This window comes from Neopelma chrysocephalum, unplaced genomic scaffold (genome assembly GCF_003984885.1).
Source record: "Neopelma chrysocephalum unplaced genomic scaffold, ASM398488v2 Primary Assembly neopelma1_42, whole genome shotgun sequence".
Classification (NCBI taxonomy): domain Eukaryota; kingdom Metazoa; phylum Chordata; class Aves; order Passeriformes; family Pipridae; genus Neopelma; species Neopelma chrysocephalum.
The window spans coordinates 8514416-8533934 of NW_020897700.1; the positions used below are offsets into that span (position 1 = coordinate 8514416).

A 19519-nucleotide genomic window follows, 5' to 3' on the forward strand; every position below is an offset into this window, starting at 1 on the left:
GCATACTTGAAGACCAGTATTTAGTGGCCAAAATTATTTCTAATCATTTCTACGTCTGTAGTCTTTTATGTCTGTAGTCTTTTATGCTCATCACTTGACAATCTAGAAATAGCAAAGATATCTCAACAGCTAAAATATTGCAGATCCCCAAGAGGTTAATGCTTCCCGTTATCTTGTGAGTAGTTCTGAGGGATGTTATGTGAGAAAATTACAATCTGATGTCAGTATCTGAAGAAGAAAAAAGAGGCAAAGTGGTAGTATTAGTCACTGGCTATGAGCATTCCTACACCTGAACAAAAATACTAGGTGTTCTCAACATCTTTCCAAGTGCATCCTTAACTTCTTGCCTGGCTTTAGAGCCAATCTTTTCCCAGACTCAAGTGTCAGACAAGAAACTGGCTCCAAAGTTCCAGTTCAGTCCTGAAATACTAGCAAAGTCCACAGAGGACTACTGCATCACTTTTAGCATCTGAGTTAGCTGTAAGCCCATGTTTTGCTTCTGGTAGCACCCAAGACATCCTGCAAAAGACCAAAGCTGCATGCCCTCAGGACAGGGGGCTTTCTGGATATGACTTCAGGAAATTAATGGAATACATTTTTTTATGATTTGGTTAGGTAGCAGCTGGGACCTGTCTCTGTTGCACAACATAATTTCTTGAGGGTGCTGTATGCAGATGTATAGAAGTTTTACTGTGGGATGGTCTAGAGAGTCAGTTCTTGTCAAGTAATCTGCAGACTCTTCAACCAGATTTCAGATTACTTTCATGGTGGATTGTGGTGGAGAGATAAACAGTAAAGTATCTTCATGCAGAAAGGACAGGATTAAATCACATGTGTTTGGGGCAACAGGGGAAGAATTAAAAGTGAGCATCATCACACAGACCCACAATTTTAATAGAAATAAAATTTAGATAGAGGTTTAAGATTATGCAGATGTGTTTTAACAGGAAAATAAATTATTTTACTACATTTTATTTTTATTATTGCAAATAATTAATCATAATAGATGGAGTCCCTTAAAACACGCAAACTGTGTGGAGACATGGGAGCTGTTGCCACAGGTGAAGAGACTAAATCTCCCATATTTGCTAGGGCTCTAACTTTTGGAAAGGGTAATTTCCATCTGATTTGTCTGGCTTTCTGCAAATCAGTGAAGATTTTTTAAAAAAACTTCTTAAGCTTAAATATTTAAGTTTTTCTAATCTTTCATGGTACTCCTAAATAGTCCCAATCAGAAGTCTCTTATCCAGCTTAGCCTGCAAGTGGTGTGCCTTTTCCCTGTGTCCCAGCACTGGACCTTGGCAATGTAAACTCATGTGGGCTGAGATGCAAGACACTGAAAAATTCTTTTTATTGAGCATCCCAGTAAGCAAACCACTGTAAATCATCTCTTATAGTAGTTCTGCTTAGTCTAATGCCCTTTCTGTATTTAAACCTCCTGTACAACCTTCTCCCACCCCAAGCAATGAGTCAACTTATGACAGTCCTTAATGCCTATTCCTTTCATCCCAAAGAGAAGCAGAGGAACCCAGATGCAGACAGATTCAGGCTTTGGCTTAGAGTTGCCTTTTTGACCTGACTGTGTTGCTGTATACAGAGGCAATATTGCAAAAGATCTCTTTTTTATTTTCTTCGTTGTGCCCAAGGAATACACCAGAAAATGCCTAACAAGTGATGGGAGGTCTCGGAGGCTCTGGAATAATAATTTACCTGAATCCAGTGTTTCTGAAAGCACACTTCTTTTAAATATTAATGTTATTCTGCAGCATAGTAACTGGAGAGCAAAAGGGCAAAGAAACCTCACAAAAAACATGTTTTTCTATGTTCAGGGCCATGTTCTCCTGTAGGATTTGTTGCTGTAAATTTTTAGGCCACAAAACAGACTGTATTTTGCAAGGAAGGCTGCAAGTTACCAAGAGAGTTAATTGGTTTATGCTGTTTTAATAAGACCTCCTGGGAAACAGATTTAATAGTGAAGTGCCAGTATCACATAATAAAATATGGTTTATAAAGGATATTACAACATAAGATACAGCGTGTCTAACTGGAAAGTATTTGCTGAATTTTCAGGGAACAATATCTAAATCTATTATGTTGGAAGCCTGGAAATGAGGCTATGTGGCCACAGTAGTTAAAATGAAAACAAGCTAGCAATTTAAATGGAAACAGTCTGCCACAAGGGAATCAAGAGTTTTATTGTGGGAAGGTCACACAGAGACCTTCCTTTTACAGAGGGAAATTAAAGGATCCAATGTACAGTTTGCTACAAGTACTCATCAAACCAGCCTCTCTCCCCTTTTCCCTTCCCAACCACACAGTTTCCTGCATGGAAGGTGTAAGGTAAGTAATCTCAGAGGGAATTTACAAATCTGAACTCGGACCAAATGGTGTGGTGGTCAAGGGGAAACAGCAGAGCTTACCACATTTTTTGCTCATAGGTTGTGAGGTCGAAATCCTTGGAGTCAGACCAAGTTACTGCCGCGAATACTTCAGTGTCCCAACAGACAAAAACTTTGTGGATGCCATCAGTGATGCCCTCGAGTCCTTGTGGTATGTCACTAGGTTTTTGCAGTGTGGGGTTTCCTCTCTCAAGGACGAGTATTTGGGCTTACTATCTGGGATATTTTCAGGATTGGCTCCCAGGTAGGAGCTTTACAGTACTGTCACAGAAACACCACCATCACCACAGAAATAGGCCCTTACATTAAGATTGAAGGGAAAGATGTGCTCTTTTCCTGTGTAGGTTACAAAAAAGAGGAGACATCCTGACTTACTACTTTTAGTTTATTGTTTGAAGCAGCTTCAGGATGAGTCTCTTCACTGACCTGCAAGAGCAGACTGCAATGCTTGGGTTTAGAGAGGGAATTTGGAAATTCTGAAATTTGGCTTTGGTCACTTGTTTACAAGACTGATGCTTTGGCTTCTTCTGCATTTTAGAACATCACAGGCACAATATTTTTGGAGTGGGCATTCATTTTGTGCAATATGAGGATATAACAGAGTAAAATAGAATAGTTCAATTGGACAGGGCCTACAACAACCATCTAGCCCAGCTGATGGGCATATATATCTCAGACAACTCCTAGGAAAAATGTATGCTCCACACGCAGCTTTCAAGTTCCACTATCTCTCATTCAAACATTAACAAGGGACAATTCCACATAGGCTGTAAAATTAGGGAAGATTGCACCACCACATGCAGAGCCAATGCCTTACCTTAGCTATAACTAGGCTTCCTCTTTGAAAACCTTGTTGGTTCCATAATTTATCCAATCCTAGGAAACATTTCTATTTTACTACTTGTAAACTGCCATAGCAATTTGAATCTGAAAAGTTTTGTATTCACATGCTGAGTGTTGATTGTTTTTGAAACAAAGTCTCAAAGATTATGAGAGTGCTGCTGGAGATGTTGCTCCCAGTTGCACACTGTATCCTGCTGCTCAGAAATCACGGTGTTGTTCGCATCATGGGGCTTAGACAGAAACTGTCTGAGACCACATGAGATGTTTTATCATGAAATTATTTGGCTTACAGAAAGTTATCTGCATGTGACATGAGGAGGTCATATATGACATAGGAGGCTTTCTGGAGCTTCTGCAATGCTTTTAATTTAGTGAATAAAAAAGGGAATGGAAAAACTGAATACAGACATCTGCTCTGACTTACCCAGAATTCCTGTAGAAAGCTTTTTGGTCTGGTATCATTCGGGGATGGGTCAAGATACACTTGACTCCCTTCCTGGTTTCTGTGCAGCACAGCGCATAAGGCTGCTCAGGGTGGTTTGCAGCTTTGTAATTGTGAACATGGTTAAAACAAGGCACAAACTGTTAAAAGATCCAGCCCTTTAAGGTGTTCTTTTGGGTAGCTGGATCCCATTGAAAACATCTCAATAGCTAATTCACCCTAAGCTACGAGGCTGCCCACTGCTATCTTTGGTGGAAAAGAAGAAAAGGTCAGGAACACAGCAGTATCGGTGGAACAACTCGCAAGAGATGAAAACTCTTCAAGAAAAGAGCAAATCCCTGCCATGATGCCTGCCAGAAATACCGGCTAAAGCCTGCTGAAGTGCCCAAAACCTACAGATCATCCCAGAGCTGCATGAGGTCCTGTCTCTGGTATCCCTTTACACACTCCCTCTTGAATTTCTGCCCAAGCTCCTTTTCTTTAAACTATGTACCTTGTCTGCAGCAAGGCAGGAAAGAGCAAAAAAGGATGATCATAGATAAAACTGATAATCAGCTCTGGGCATAAATACTGCAGGGACTTAAAATAAGAAGGGAGAGTAGAGAACAAACAGATAAAAAATGAGGTCGGTTTCCTTATTCTTTCTCTCATTCATTCTCTTTGTTTATTCCTTTAAGATTTAGGGAAAAAAAGTTCTGTACTGTTGGGCTAGCCCATAAGAAGTAAAGGCTCTGAAATGCCTTTACTGTAGGTATATTCATTTAGCAGATATTAGCATGTCTGATAGTAGAGTCTTGAGCTTGTCATTTACATCTTTTGCAAGTGCTTTTTACACTTGAAGCTGTTCAAAGGCTGGCAAATCCAGTGTTTCCTTTCCACACGCCAACCAATTGAAAAGCCCATTAGGCTGAGACTGGCATTAGCTATATGTGGGAAAACAGCCTGTGGCAAGGGCAGTCTGTTGCCTGTAGCAGTGCCTTGCTCAGTTGCCCCAGTGGCAGGTATTAGTAGTTAATGAACTGTACTTTGGCTCCCACCATTAGCAAACCTTACAGAGACTCCAGGGTAGAGACAGTAAGCCCTTTAATATGGCATAGCAACCTAGAGGTTAACATGGGTTTGAGCACAGGAGTTCTGACCCATCTTCACTGAAGTTGAAATTTTTATCAATCCCCTCTGCAGGGACAGAAATACCTAACTCATCAGGGAGCCACTGAGCTCTTCTTGCAACCAAAGGAAACTATCCTTCAGGAATATTCTCCAGTCTCTTCAAACAGGTGCTTTAAGATCACTATTTAGACAAAAAATATTCAAAATTAAGTCAAGCATCTGTTTTTCGCAAGTGAAACTAAAACCTTCCTTGTGTCTTTTCCACAGTTATAACTTAAGGGCTGTTGTGATCTACCTACCTTCCTGGACAGGTGTCATGAAGTTTGCACAATACTTGCAAAGTGTACTGGTAAAATACAAACCCCTTTTTGGTATTGCCATCGATGCCATCCAACTTTCTTCAGCAAGCTTTCCCTAGTCATTTAGTTGGAAACATATTGGTGATGGAAGAAGACAGGATGAGCACATAGTTAGACAGATTATTTCTCCCATGCAAGCCATGATCAGAGATGCCTAGTTTTCTTAGAAGAACAGGCAAAAATGGAAGCAAAGTCAAATTCGATCTTAGAAGCTCTGGATGTGTTGTACCAAGTCCTGCAAACTCCTAAGCATGCTGCTTAGCTGGAGCTTGTCCCATTGAAGTAATTGAGTATTCTTCCTTACAGCACTGAGCCCTCAATGAGAAATCTCACCATAGCCTAAATGAGAGCACTTGTTTTATGCAATAAATCTCCTTCTTGGCTTCTATCTTGATCAAAATGATCACTACAGATGAGAAGACATAAAGTAGTCTAAGTAGCTCATTAATATAGGCACTGCAGCAGAAGAAAACTATTTCAGTAGGTTCAATAAGTGTGTATGCAAAAGAAAAATTAGAGGGTTAAATTTTAGAAATAATTTATGCCTAATACAGATGGAAAGTAATGCTTAAAATCAAACTGGGGAGAGGGCTGCTTCATTTGAATTATTTTAAAATCTTTAAGAATGAGAAACAATACTATTCTGCAGGGCCAGCAGTGCACAATAGAGACCTTCAGCTTCTTACAGGACTGCTCCACTGAGGCCTTCCTCAAAATGAAAAATGCAAATTACAGACCCTAATTCAGTCAGTCAGTCAGTTCCTCAACTCTGATTTTTCCTCTTCTCTCTTGCTCATTACACCAGACTACCCGAGTGTCTTTAATCAGAGAAGCTGGACCTGTCAGGACATGACACAAAGTCTTTTTGTAAGGAACTTGGTCTTGATGAGAGCACGTATTATGGATGGCACGCTGTCATATATTAAGTACAGCAGAAAAAGACTGGGTTTGAACTTCATGAGCATAAGTTTGTGATTTTATCCACACAACTCTTCTCAGGGAGGTTTACAGTGAACTGTAAAGTGGTCATGAAAATATAATTAAGCACTGATATATGTGTCATCCCCACTAATTAGGCTGAGGGCATTCAGTGCAGAAATCTGTGATCAGCTAAACTTGTGCAATGCTGAGATTACCTTTGTTTCCCTTTGGTCATATTCCTTAATAAAACCCCCATCTAAAATTTAATCCCAATTCATACTCCTCAGTATTTTGCAAGAAAGAGCACATCCTGAGTTGACCTCTGTGGTTTGGAAGACCTCACACAGGAGAAAGCCAGAAGTGCCAAACTTTAATTAAAGTATGTTTGTCTGGTAATTCCCACAATCCTTTTAATAAGGGCACTGAGCACAGAAATCAGTATTTCTTTGTCATTAAAGGGAAAGCTGCCTTCTTAATTCAAAGAGGTTAGTAGAGGGCTGCCAGGCCAGCCTGTGCTTGCACATGGCAGTCTCTATTGCCACCTCTGAGAGGAGTCTCAGGCAAGCTCAGGAGACTCTGGGTGTGAATAATGAGCCCAGCTGCGTGACAGTAGGTACGACAGCACAGGCTGGAAGCAGAAAACGGGGTTCTGTGGTTCTACGTGCTGGTGAAGACAATAACGCCTGCAGCCAGGAGGTCTCCATGTGTGCCAGCCTCTCACTCCTTCCCCTCCATCCCACCTCCAGCAACGGCAGCGCTGAGATGGCAGCGGTGTACTACGAGCGCATTGATGTGGAAGGCCACCACTACGGCCCTTTGTCCCAGCAGCGGAAGAACGCTTTGAAGGAGGTGGACAAAGCCTTGAGCAACATGATCTCACTCATCAAGGTGAGTGGCATCCAAGACCCCAGCTCCTGGGTGCCTTTGGAAAGGTTTTTAAAACTGCTCTTTGTGGCACTGCCAAGAGCCTATTTAACACCTGTCACTGAATGCATTGGCTGTAAACTTTTATTTCCTGAGAAACAGGTTTCTGAGATCATGTGGAAGTCAAGGCACCATTCCCCGTATTATTATTTTCATTGATGGCATTATAACCTGCTTGGTGGATTTACACCAATAGCCCCAGGAAGCCACAAACCAATATACATATATACATATATACATATATACATATATATATATATATATATATAAAACTGGTGTTGCCAGCTAAACTTTATTGTAGGCAAACGAATCAAAACTGTGTGCTTCCTAAGGTTTGTGGAATCAGACAATTAACTTATATAGCAGTTTTTATGGCACTATTCAGAACTCCTTACTTTAAACTCAGTTTTTAAAAAACATCATCTAAATGAATTTTCAGCAAGAAAAGGAGGATGCCAAGCTTTTGGGTAAATGGCAATTCTATGAATCTTTGACAATGACAAATGCATGTTGGAGTTTTTCATGTGTTTCAGTGAGGAAAGGAATATGGATCTCCAGTTTCACTAAATTATAAAAGTTCTAATGCTAAGTGCTTATGTTTTCAAGGGGAAGAGAGAAACAACCCTGCCACAGGTAGTATCATGGCAAAGATACTCTTGCCCATCTGTTTTGGCCAATAGATTAAGAACAGTTCAGTAAAATCCTGTCTAAGACCAACTGGGGCAACTGGTTTGTTGGTCTGGGATGTAGCATCTGGTTATTTAGCAGGGGGGTGGATTTATTTTGGAAAAACTCTCTTTGGTGCTAACCTCTCAGACTCTTCCAGAGCAGCGAGAGTGGGTGTCCGTCATTACAGGTGGTGGCAAAGCACATTGCAGGGCATTTGCAGATGTGCTCCTTCTGGCGAACTTCCACTAAATCAGTGGAGGCCAGATGGGGATTTAAATTTTCCAGTGGACACAGTGCAAAGCTCTTACCAGCCATAACTGCTGTCATGCACTTGCTTTACAGAGCAAAGGCCTTCAGAATGAAGTCAATGTCCTTCTCTTCTCCGACCATGGGATGACAGACATCTCCTGGGCAGACAAAGTGATTGAGCTAAACAAATATATCAATATGAGCGATACCATACAAATGAAGGACCGAGGTCCTGTTGTGAGCCTCTGGCCAGCTCCAGAGAAACATGCAGAGGTAAGTACAGCTTGGTCGTTCTAGTCTTTGTGTTTCCTCAGTTTTTTTGCCAATTGTGACTTCTGTCTTCTCATAACATCGAAATCTGGCTCTCAGAGATGTGAGTAAAAATCAGCCTGAGGCTCTTATCAGGAGTCAGACTTGGAGCCTGTGACACTCTTGTGCTGCTGGTTTCTGAAGGAAGGTCACACCAGGCAAATTAGAAAGCATGAACTTTCATCATTGTATGGCAAAGGACATGTGCTTTCAAACCCCACCACTATGTGCTTTTGATAAACAGCTAAAAGATTTTAGCTCAAAATCCATTTTTAGGATTTTATATATATGTTAGTCAATTTATTGACACCCTAGCTGTGATTTTCAAATGATCTGGCATTCATACTCCAGTAAACACCCATAGAGTTTGAGGAATTAACTCCATTAGACCAGAACTGCAAAAAATAATTTTTTTACAATATTTTCCTTTGAAGAATTTTTGGTGAAGCATGTTGGATTGAATTAACCATAAAAGTCCAAGGTTAGAACTGCATGATTTTGAGGGATAAATTAAAACAATAGAGAAAAAAATTGGAAATTATTTGAAAAGAATGAAAATGCAGTATCTGTAATTAACAGACTAGTACATTATAGTCTAATCAGAAACCAATGCATGAGAAGTCATCACTGCTGTCCTCAGAATATATATATATATGCATGAATGTACTAAATGGGCAGGCCTTGCTCATTTGAATAATCTTGTTTTCTATATTATATTTCTATATTATATTTTAGCCAGTTCCAGTATATTGTAGCTTGCAAAATTTTTAAAAAGAGAATATTTGCACCCAGTCTCTCCAGGAACTGTGTAGCTGTGGTATTGTGAACATTTCAAATTAGTGCCAGGACTGAAAGTTGTCTTAGAGGCATGCATAAGCAATTCACTCAAGGTGAATCTCAGGGGTTCACAGCATTCATATATGCTCTCCTTGGTCTTAAACCAGAGCTCCTGATTTTTGTAGGCCAGACCTTCAAACAAGGGCAAGTTGCAACTTCACAGAGACATGGAGTTTCATCTGACAAAGCTTTTAAGCACATGCTTCTCTCTTATTAAACAGCCAAATACCTCCAAGGAGAATAAAGTACAATGCCTCTACACTATGGTTTTGTTTTCTTCCTTCCTTTCTTTCTAGCACTTCTTACTGGACTACTGCTTTTTAAGTGAAATCAAGTTGGTTTTCAGTTTCCCAATAGAGCTTCAAAGAGCTATGTTTAGGAATTAAGAGTGTATCATAACATAGTGATTATCACCTTTAAGAATTATCCCATTTCGAAGAAGTACTGGTGAAACACCAGGACCACCCTAGTCCTGGTCATAGGAGGGTCTGGCTGGATTTTGCCATCGCACCCTAGTGCTGTCCTTATGGTCATTGCATATCAATGCACATCTCTGGCACACATAGGCACACAAGGGTGACTTAGCTAAAAGACTAGTGAAGAACCTTTCATTCTTTGCAGAACTGAGCAAATTATTCCTGAAAATTATTTATATTTAAGCAAAAGAACAACATAGAATCTGAGGACTCCAATAATGGCCTTCTTTATGGCATACGAACATCTCCTTCAGGCATTTAAAATACTTTTTCTGAACAATTTGGGGTTTAACCACACTTGTGTGATTATATTCAAGACAGTATGATTAATATTAATAAACCACTTGTATGTCATTGTGCAAGCTGCAGGCATTGGCTAATTAATCTCATGGCATCCTTATGAAGCAGATAACTAAACACTATCAATCCCTTTGTTAGGAATTGACTGGTTATATGCAAGAAGCACAGGTGAGGTGATATTAATTCTTCATTCAAGTGCACAAAGAGAGAATGAATGGCAGAGGATAAAGAAAATATTCCTTTTCCACGTCTGTACACAATCCACATGGTGCCTTTGAGCATCTTTCACCACTTTACTTTCACCACTGTCTCCTGTGATGGTGTGGTTCCTCCTGGTCTATTTCTGTAGGCAGGTGTACTTACATGCATACATTTGTGCGTATCATAAATATATATATAATACATGAATTCATGCATTCCTATGTGTTTCTGATCCAAGTTTTCAGAATCTCCTAAACCACATAAGTAGGTTTTGTCCAGCCATCATCTTTGGACAGGCAAAGTCCTGGTTTGAATGTGCTGATGGTTAGCCATTGAAGGGGATTAGCCATTTTGCAAATTCAGGTGTTTCAATGTACCCATTGGTGCATATATGTTCTTTACAGACATATGGTGTCCTAACATTTGTTTTCTTTGCAGATATATCAAAAATTGAAAGCTGTGGAACACATGGATGTTTATAACATACAGGATATTCCAAACAGATTTTTCTACAAAAAAGGAAAATTTGTGTCTCCACTAACCCTCGTGGCTGAGGAAGGATGGTTCATAGTAGAGGTAAAGTATAGAAGCAAAATATATTGACATGCATGTCAAAAGGTGCAATGTATGAAAAGTCAGAAAATTGTCCAATTCTATGCTGATCATTGAGTTAAAGTCAATGGGCTGACTGCAGAACTACTGCTTAAAGGGGTGTAAAAGTATTGCAGCTATCCTATAGGTAGGCAATTAAATAGTCAAGATGGTGTTTTTTCCTCTGTTGTCATAACACAGGAGTAGTCCTTGTATTTCACATTCCGGTTCTGTTGCTTTACTCTTCTTCCCCCTGCCATCTACGTTAATTTCAGACACAAAAAGAGTGTTTCAGCACTGCTCAGTGAGTGAGGCAACTATATGTCTTCTAAGTAGGTAAACTGGGCAGTGGTTCTAAGCAATTTTCCCAAAGCCATACATGAGTTCAGTAAGTCGGCAGAACCAAGGCATCCTGGGTTTTTTTAATGTCCCAGCACAGTCATTGCACATTGTTGCCTTGCACATTACTGTAACTCAGCTGAGCATCTTCTTTCATGACCTTCAGAGCTACTGCTCACCAAGCTTTGCTCAGGATATTTCACACCACCACATTTCTCACCAGCCAAATTGAATTTAGGGTAATAATTTCTACAGCTGAATAAAAATGTGCCTCTGAAAAAACCCAATGGCATTTGAGTATGGATGGGTGAGCACCACATTTACTGGTTAAAAAAAGAATATAAAAAGCCAGAGTTAAGATTTAGACATGTAAAGTAGGAATCTGAAACAATTTTGCCAAAATTATTTCAAAAAATTACAACTAAACTCTTTTGTACAAAAGTTCAAAACAGAACATTTTTACATATTCTGTAGAAAATAAAAAAGGTACTTAGAAAAATCATTGAAACTCTGACAAACCGTAATAACAGTGCAGCAAACACTGCTGCTATGGTAATTATTTCTGTCTCTCTGCCCATTCCTTCCCATTGTTTCTGATTTTCAAGAATGTCCTCTCATTAATACAGTCAGATTTTCCTTCTCTTCAGTACATTTTCATTATCCATGAATGGGATATGAAAATGAAAGTTTCCTGTCATATTTTTAAAGCAATAATTGAGCCTTCTGTTATGCTTCCTGCTCAAACCACTGAAGGGAGGATGTTCAGCTCTTCCCTGTCATGCTCAATGGGTGTTTTAACTCTCTGTTGGTTAGTGGATAGCTATAAGGTGTTTGAAAAAGATTTTTTTGGTTGTTGTTTTTTGGAAGGGATAAAGAGGATGTATCTGGAAAATTGTTGTTTCTCCCAGCAAGGAGCTGGGGATCTATAACTTCTAAGTAGGTGAACTAGAACTAAAGCCCCCATCTACATTTCAGTTAAAGCAGGATGAGGAGGGATTTCACACACCTCTGGCTATATCAAAGCCTCGTTCCCTTCACATGAGTGAGTGCTCCCCATCCTTGGAGCAGAATTTCCCTCAGCTACTCTCCTATGTGCAACACTGGTGTTAGTCCTCAGGCCTGTGTGCTCGCTCTGTACCCATTCCAGCGTACTTTCCCAAGATTTAGGGAGCAACTGCAATACATTTTCTAAACATTCACATGCAGGGAAAAGTCCATTGTCAGCAGTCCCAGACATGCCTGTTTCATCTTTGAGGAGCAGCACTAGCCCAGGCTTAGGCTTAGCATGAAAAATTATGTCTCAGCTGAGTCCACCATCCTATTTGTATTTGTCAAGCAGGCACTTCAGGGTGCTGCCAGTGCCCTGGCCCCAAAGAAGCCCCAGGATTTTATGAGGTTTGCTGTAAGGCAGAGCCTGATGCTCTAGAAGGGCAGCATTGGGGTGCTTGCACAGCTCTGTCTCTCAAGCTACTGCTGTTAGTGGCTCCATTTCATGAGCTCTCACTTCAGCTGCAGTTGTGAAAGCAAGTAGTATGTTTTCTGGCCCATGTAGCAGCAAAAATGATGGAAAGGACTGTGCCTTTGACAGCAGAGTCAGTTGTGAGTGGGTATCTCTTGCTGCCTGGGTGAGTTATGGAAAGGCACACATACCTCCTGGATTTAACATTCCTGGGGAACCAACAGAGTCCAGGACATCTGACAGGACCATGGAGGGGTGTGGCTTCATTGATGTCGTGATACTGCCAAAGAACCACTGAAAATTTGATGTGGCTTGACTTGTCCAAAGCTGATGCTGGCTAATGCTGTACAGGTCACCCGATGGTGAGCAGCACAGGTAGTCCCCAGGAATCGCGGTAAACAGAGTCACAGCATAAGGAGGTGCAATGGTAGGAAGAGGGGAAGGCTTGCTCTGACCTCTGTCAGGGAAATAAATGGGGGAAATAGATGGGGACAAGAAAAGAAATTTGTCAACTGAAATAGTTTAATTTAATCTGTTACAGATTACCCAGAGAGATTGTGGAATCTCCCTCATTGGAGATATTCAAGAACTGTCAGCAGACAATTCTGTGCAATGTGCTCTAGGATAACCCTGCTTGAGCAGGGAGGTTGGACCACATGATCCACTGTGGTTCCTTCCAACCTGACCCATTCTGTAGTATTTTGGAATTATCTGGTACATCTGATGAATACTGCATGTGAAGAAACACAAGGGATAAAGGGATACTCTGGGGGTTCCCCTAGAGAGTAGTTGACCTCTTAGTCATAACTAGTGCTGTCCTCTGCACAGTCAATTTTCTTTCTGGAGGAGGAAGATAAAAATCAGACAAAATCAATGTTTGTGAAAGGAAAGACATCCTTGGTTAATCTGCTTCATCATCTGCAGGGGTTATGGCACCACTTGCCCAGGGTGGTAATGTGGGAAACTCTTCTGGGGCATCTTCTGTGCTTCCGTGCCTGGGTGTGAAGCCCAGACCTTGCTGCTTTAGAGAACTGTGTAGCTCCTTCTCTGCAACCATCAGAGAAATTAATGTCAAGGGTCTGATGAATATCTAAGTAAAATTCCTGCCATAGTTTTGGGGCTATCTGGAATGCTGCCATCCCTAAGGAGCATGGGACAGGAGAAACTTGTGGACAGGGTTGGTCCAGCATTTTGATCAGCCCCTAGGGACTGCTGCTCTGACAGGTATGACACCACTGTAGATAGTCTGGTAAGAGCTGTTTATATGAAACAGGAGAAAGTAAGGAAGGAATTTAAAAGTACTACTTAAGTGCAATATGGGCAAGGAAGAACAAGATTTATAATGACAAATTAATAAAGCATAGATCCACTGAGCAAGGAAAGAAAACAGAGTGATCTAGGCCAGGGAGAGAGGGACTGTCTTAGGTCAGAGCCAGTGTTCCCTGAAAGAAACCTGATTTCTTCAATACTAAAACAAGTAGGGAGAAGAAATAATAATTAGAAAATATATAGTAGGGGTGATACTTGTATTGTTTAGGCTGACTAATCAAGTGGAGCAAAAATGGCTTATTTTTCTAAGGTGCCAGTGGCATATGGGACAGAACAACACACCAGCAAATCCACAGCATGGTGCTGGGTGGGAGAGTGGCGCTGCTAGCACGAGTGGGGAGAGGGACACCACATTGCTTACATGTGTCACATACGGCTGTGGTACTTTGGGCCCGTGGCAGCAATTTAGATGAGTTGTCCTCCCCTCTCAGTGCAGAGATGGCTACTCACTGAGGCAGCTAAGCCGGGGGTCACCTCTCCTGGGGATGAGCTCCTGTGCAGCCAACAGCACGGGGGGGGTCCTGATGGGTCCTGAGACACAGCATAGCACCCCCCAGCATCCCAGCACAGCCTGGCAGGCAGGAACTAACCACACTCTGCTGTTGTCACCCAGAGCAAGGACAAACTGCCCTTCTGGGAAAATGGGACGGGGAAGAAAGAGGCCTGGCAGAATGGCTGGCATGGCTACGACAATGAGCTCATGGACATGAGAGGCTTCTTCCTTGCATATGGACCAGGTACAGTGCCACCATCCCTGGTGTTCCACTTCCCCTGCAGCACCATGGTCCCTGCCCCTGCAGCCCCTGGCACGTCAGGACCTGATGTGGCACTCTGCGACGCCTAAAAATTACAAATAGATGGCAGGATTTCCTCACTACAGAAGGTTTCTAGCTCTGTTTTATAGCTGGAGAAACAGGGCAGAGAGATATTAAGGGATTTAGTCAGCCTCTCTCTGATATCCCAGCACAGTAACTGTGTCCCTTTGCTCTTTTTTCCTAAATTTTGGCCTAAATTTTTAATTCTATTTGAAACACACAAATTCTTCTTCTGCTGGAGGATTTGGACTCAATAACACAGAGCACTTTATTTGGGAAGGCTGCAGCATACCTCACCCACCTGTCTGATGAACAGACGCAAACCCCCCTGGTTTCCACTTCATCTGGACCTTTGAACGCTGCAAAGCACCAGGGTGCAACCGCAGACAGGAGTGAAAACAAAGCAGAATGTGCAATAGAATTATGTCAGGCTATTAAATCTACCAAGCGCATCCAGTAAAGTAGCTCCTGTACTTAAAAGTTTGGGGCTTTTTTGGTTTTCAGAATAAAATTGGACTAGAAGTAGAAATAATGCACAAAAATTTTTAAAATGTTTTTGCTGATCTATGTTATCGTATAGCTATAAATTGTATAGTGTGCCACATCCCAGCTGGCTGGGAAAGTCCTAGGAAAGGCATAGGAGCCCTTGCCCTGCAGCGCCCCGTATTTCAAGCACTGAGCCATAAGCTATATGATGTCAACTCCTCTCTTTTGCCTGCAGATTTCCGATCCAACTATCGAGCACCGCCCATCAGATCCGTGGATGTTTACAACATCATGTGCAGCCTGGCAGGAATACAGCCACTGCCCAACAATGGCTCCTGGTCCAGGGTGGAGTGCATGCTCCGAAACACAGCCCCCTTGGCACCACTCCCCCCGTGCAGCAGCTGTGCCCTGGCACTAGCTGTGCTCTCCCTGTTCGCCAAGCAGATCTCCTTACTGTGATCCCTGAACAATGTCAGTCAGTGTCACCAGCAACTCCATCCTTCTCTGATTTTTTTTTAAAGTTCTTCATCTGAATAATGGCTTCATTAATAGAGTGCTGTCCCCCACTCCTCCATTGTGCTCCACCAGGCGTGAATCTGACCCATCCTGCATTTACAGCAGTTGTAACATGAACATGTTCCAAACAACAACATGCTCCAAACACAGCCAGGGAAGTTGGTGTTGTTTCTCTAGATTTACAGCTCTGGCAATGAGAGCAGAATCCTGGCTGGCTATCCACAATATTTTCTGGAGGGTGCACATGGGGATCTCTGAGCATCAAATACATCTCACACAGCATCTTTCTCTGAGGGGCTCACCCTGGCTCCTAGTACTGAGAAGCTCAGGAGTAGAGACAGACATCTCTGCATCTCTGCATTTAACTGCGTTCTTCCTGCTTCACTCCTTCATCTCCAGATCCATCACCAGCAGGGCCCCATCTTCTTACAGTGCCAGCCAAGCCCTGTCTATACTGACCCATTCAAAGTGCCAAGAGCTTTGGTGAGTTACCATAATGCTAAGAGAGGTGGGCCAGCAGGAGAGCAATGAGAGCATCCTATTTCTCTCAGCCTTTCCTTCTTCATTCTCCCCAGTGTGAGTCCTGGCTGTGCATGCTTCCAAGGCCCCGCCTTCCTCATGGACCACAGCAGTGGGGAGGGCTGAGAAAGGGGAGAGCAGCAGAAATCCTCCACTTCAAACAGTGGGAAAATGAAGAGGCATCTGGACACATAAGGGTCGGGAGAAAGTAGGATGAAGAAGCCTTGAATTTAACAGCCTCTTTGCTTTTCCTGGTGAAGATAATACGATCTGCTCAGGTTTTGGTGTTTTGTACACAATTGCATTTCTGAAGGTTTTCTGAAACTTGCTGCTTTTCTACCAGCTCTTGCTCTCTACACCTCTGCCAGGTGACCAGCACATTCCTCTTTATTCTACAGCAGGGAAAGAGGTCTACACTGATAGGTCTCCCAGTTAATCCTAGTGATTATTTCCACCACAGGCTATCAAGCACAAACAAAGTTGTAACAGTAAAGTTAGATTAAATAGCAGGAGAGGATAGAGCTGTTGCCAGAGGTGCCTTTGGGAGTGCCCACTGTTTTATCTGATATACCTCTGGACTGGGAACTTTCAGCAACAAACTGCCTTTGGAAGGATTAAGTTCCCTCCCCATGTGAAATAAACCTCTAGGACTTACTACTCTTATGGATCCAGAGTCAGGCATGATCCAGGTATGTGTGGCACAGCACATTTAAGGGTGAATGATTACACCATGGAAAAAAACCTCAAACACCAAATTAAACTTCACAAAGACTTCTGTAATAGCTGTAAAGATTTATGTAATGTGTTTTTAAAGCTCAAGTGAACCATCAAATCAATTGGGAAAAAAAAGGGAGAAAATCAGTCTTTGTTATTAGACTGTTGAGTATAAAAGACAGTTTAGTGCTTTCAAAACATTTGCAGTAGCTGTAAAACAAGCACCTATTGTTCAGAGTTCCCTGTTGCTCTTTAATGGACCATGCTCAGTGAAATCATTGGAGCACATTTTTAAAGCAAGAAAAAAAAAATCAGCATATCAGCATGCAAGATAACCAAATTACCAAGTTTTGTTTGAAAATCAACAGGCTAGATGCCATCAGTGCCTGCTAATCCCTCCATAGCCTGCCATTTTAACTCTTACCAGTGAACAGAACCCAAGGTCTTCTTACAGAAGAAAAGTTTCTAAAGGTATAAGGGTATATTCAGCTTCTCAGTTATACAAGCAGAAATTGGAAATAACAAATTTGGTCCATTGAGTTGTTCCACAGATGGGCCATGACACATGAAACCAACATTGATCCTTGTGAGTACTTTGTGTAATTCATTTTTGTCAGTGTCCACATGCAAGTACTGAAGAGTAAATTTTCTAATTGCAATACGATTTGTTTGACCTTAATGCAAGCACTGTGTGTATGGTAAAAGATACTTGGTCTGCAAAAGGGAAATTGATAGTAGACCTCCAAGAAGCTCATTAGTTTCAGGAGAACTATAGCTCATTATTTTCTGAAAAGTGCATCTTTCTTCCTCAGAAATGTTGTACCTCTGAATCAGTACACATTCTCATTCAAAAATCAAGTGTCTTATCTCTTGCCTATTTTTCTGTATACTATGCAATGGAAGTGGGTGTATTTTAAAACCTATTACTGAATGATGTTTTTATACAGTGACTGATTGTGAATGAGTGAATAATCCTAAGAATAGTGTTTGGAAAAAATGCATCTTTTTGTAAATACTGTAAGATTTTTGAAGAAAAAAAAAACAACAACCCAAAACCTGCCCCATAACACCTTGCCTTTCTTGTCTTCGCTGCATCAAAGTGTGATAAACAGTGTTTGAAGCTTGTGCTGATTAATTATCAGAAAGATGAATGTAAACATTGTTTAGAAATGGCAAAGTTGTCAGCATGTAAATTAGGGACATTAAATACATCACATAAGATACTGTAGCTTGTATACGCAGTCGTTTTTTCCAGATCTACTTCAGTATTTAATCTTTTGAACATCCATCTAGGGACATGTAATTCACACTAGCCAATGGACATGACAAAACATTTTGCTCTGCTAAGAAGAGGGGTGAGCCCTGGATGCTCTCTTCAGGCCCACTTCTCCAAGCCTGCTGTGTTACCATCACATCAGCTGCTTGCACAGAAATCAAGTGCATTGTCACTGGTTCAGGCTTTCCAGAGCCCCCACTTCCCAGTGGGGGGATGGTGCAAATGGCAACAAGACCTTGAAAACCAACACTATGGGTCTCGAGGACAAGGGACCCTACCCACCCTTTAAGCTTCACAAACCAACAATGTTCAGTGAAGAGACTAATTTAATAGAAATAAGTCTCCAAACCTACTCAGTGGAATTTAGCTTGTTTTCCTTATGCTAACTGACCACAGGGGCAGGGAGTAGATGCTGAGGAGAATCAGTTCAGGTATGCCAATGAGTCTTTTAATTCTCAGCAGGGCTCCCTTCAAACCAGCAGCACTGCCAAAGTTTGCCAGAGATGCTCCCCTCATGTTCCATGAGCATGGGTCCTGCAAGCAGGAGGGTGCTGAGGGATTGCCTGCACGGAGACTGCATGGGAATCAGCCTCAGTCAGCTCCCTGTAACGGTGCCCAAAATGACAATTTCACACTTAAATAAACTAAGCCGTTTTATCAGTGAGCTTGGTGGCCATGTAAATGGCATAGCTGGCCAAGGTTCAGCAGGTGAGCCCTCCAGCATCCCTCAGGATGTAGCCCACATTGTCTGCACAGACTGCAGCCTCATGGAGACTTTCCTGTTGGCCCAGACATGGGCCTGAGCCCTCCATAATTATGGAGACTTCACAACTAAGGGGTGAATGAAAAGATTTTGTGGTGTTGGTCACCTTCCTTGTCTCCTAACAGCTAAGTCAAAACATCTGTCAGATGTTAAACCCCACACCTCAGGGGGAGATGCAGACCAAATGAGCTCTGGGGACTGGGAATTGAAAGGCATAGGAAAAGCCCCTTTTGTAACATTTCCCTGCCTCATTTTCCCTGTGGGGCTGTGGAGAGAGGGCAGGCGGCAGCAAATCCAACGAGAATTTTAAAAGAAAACATGGCCTAATGAAGGGAAAAATTTTAAACCCTCCATTTTAGCATAAGGAGGCTTTAAGGGCTGTTCTGAAAGACAACTTTCACCTACATGGAAAAACATTTTTTCTTCAGGTATTGAAACACATTTAAGTTAAGGGAAGGTTATTGGGGAGTGCCCAAAAATAAGAACATTTCAGAGTTACAGTTGACTGGGCAGTGTAATTTTTAAACTTTATACAGATGTTTACAGCTCTGTGGATTATTCTGATAACATTTCAAATACATGGAAGTTGCTGTCGACTTGCAAACCAGTATGATGGTATCCCAAATATGGCAGATCTGTATCAATGACACCAGTTCCACTCTGCCAGGCCAAT

The 19519-nt window shown here is 41.8% G+C and overlaps 1 protein-coding gene across 1 annotated transcript in view; it reads left to right on the forward strand.

Moving 5' to 3' along the window:
- Positions 1–15550, forward strand: part of ENPP6 (ectonucleotide pyrophosphatase/phosphodiesterase 6) — a 30990-nt gene extending 15440 nt beyond the window's left edge. Inside the window, exons 3-8 of the mRNA XM_027676636.1 lie at positions 2439–2550; positions 6821–6962; positions 8010–8189; positions 10478–10615; positions 14371–14494; positions 15294–15550. Of these exons, the coding sequence (XP_027532437.1) occupies positions 2439–2550; positions 6821–6962; positions 8010–8189; positions 10478–10615; positions 14371–14494; positions 15294–15517 (920 nt within the window). The 3' untranslated portion in view covers positions 15518–15550. The remainder of the gene's footprint in view (positions 1–2438; positions 2551–6820; positions 6963–8009; positions 8190–10477; positions 10616–14370; positions 14495–15293) is intronic.
- Positions 15551–19519: the final 3969 nt, after the last annotated feature.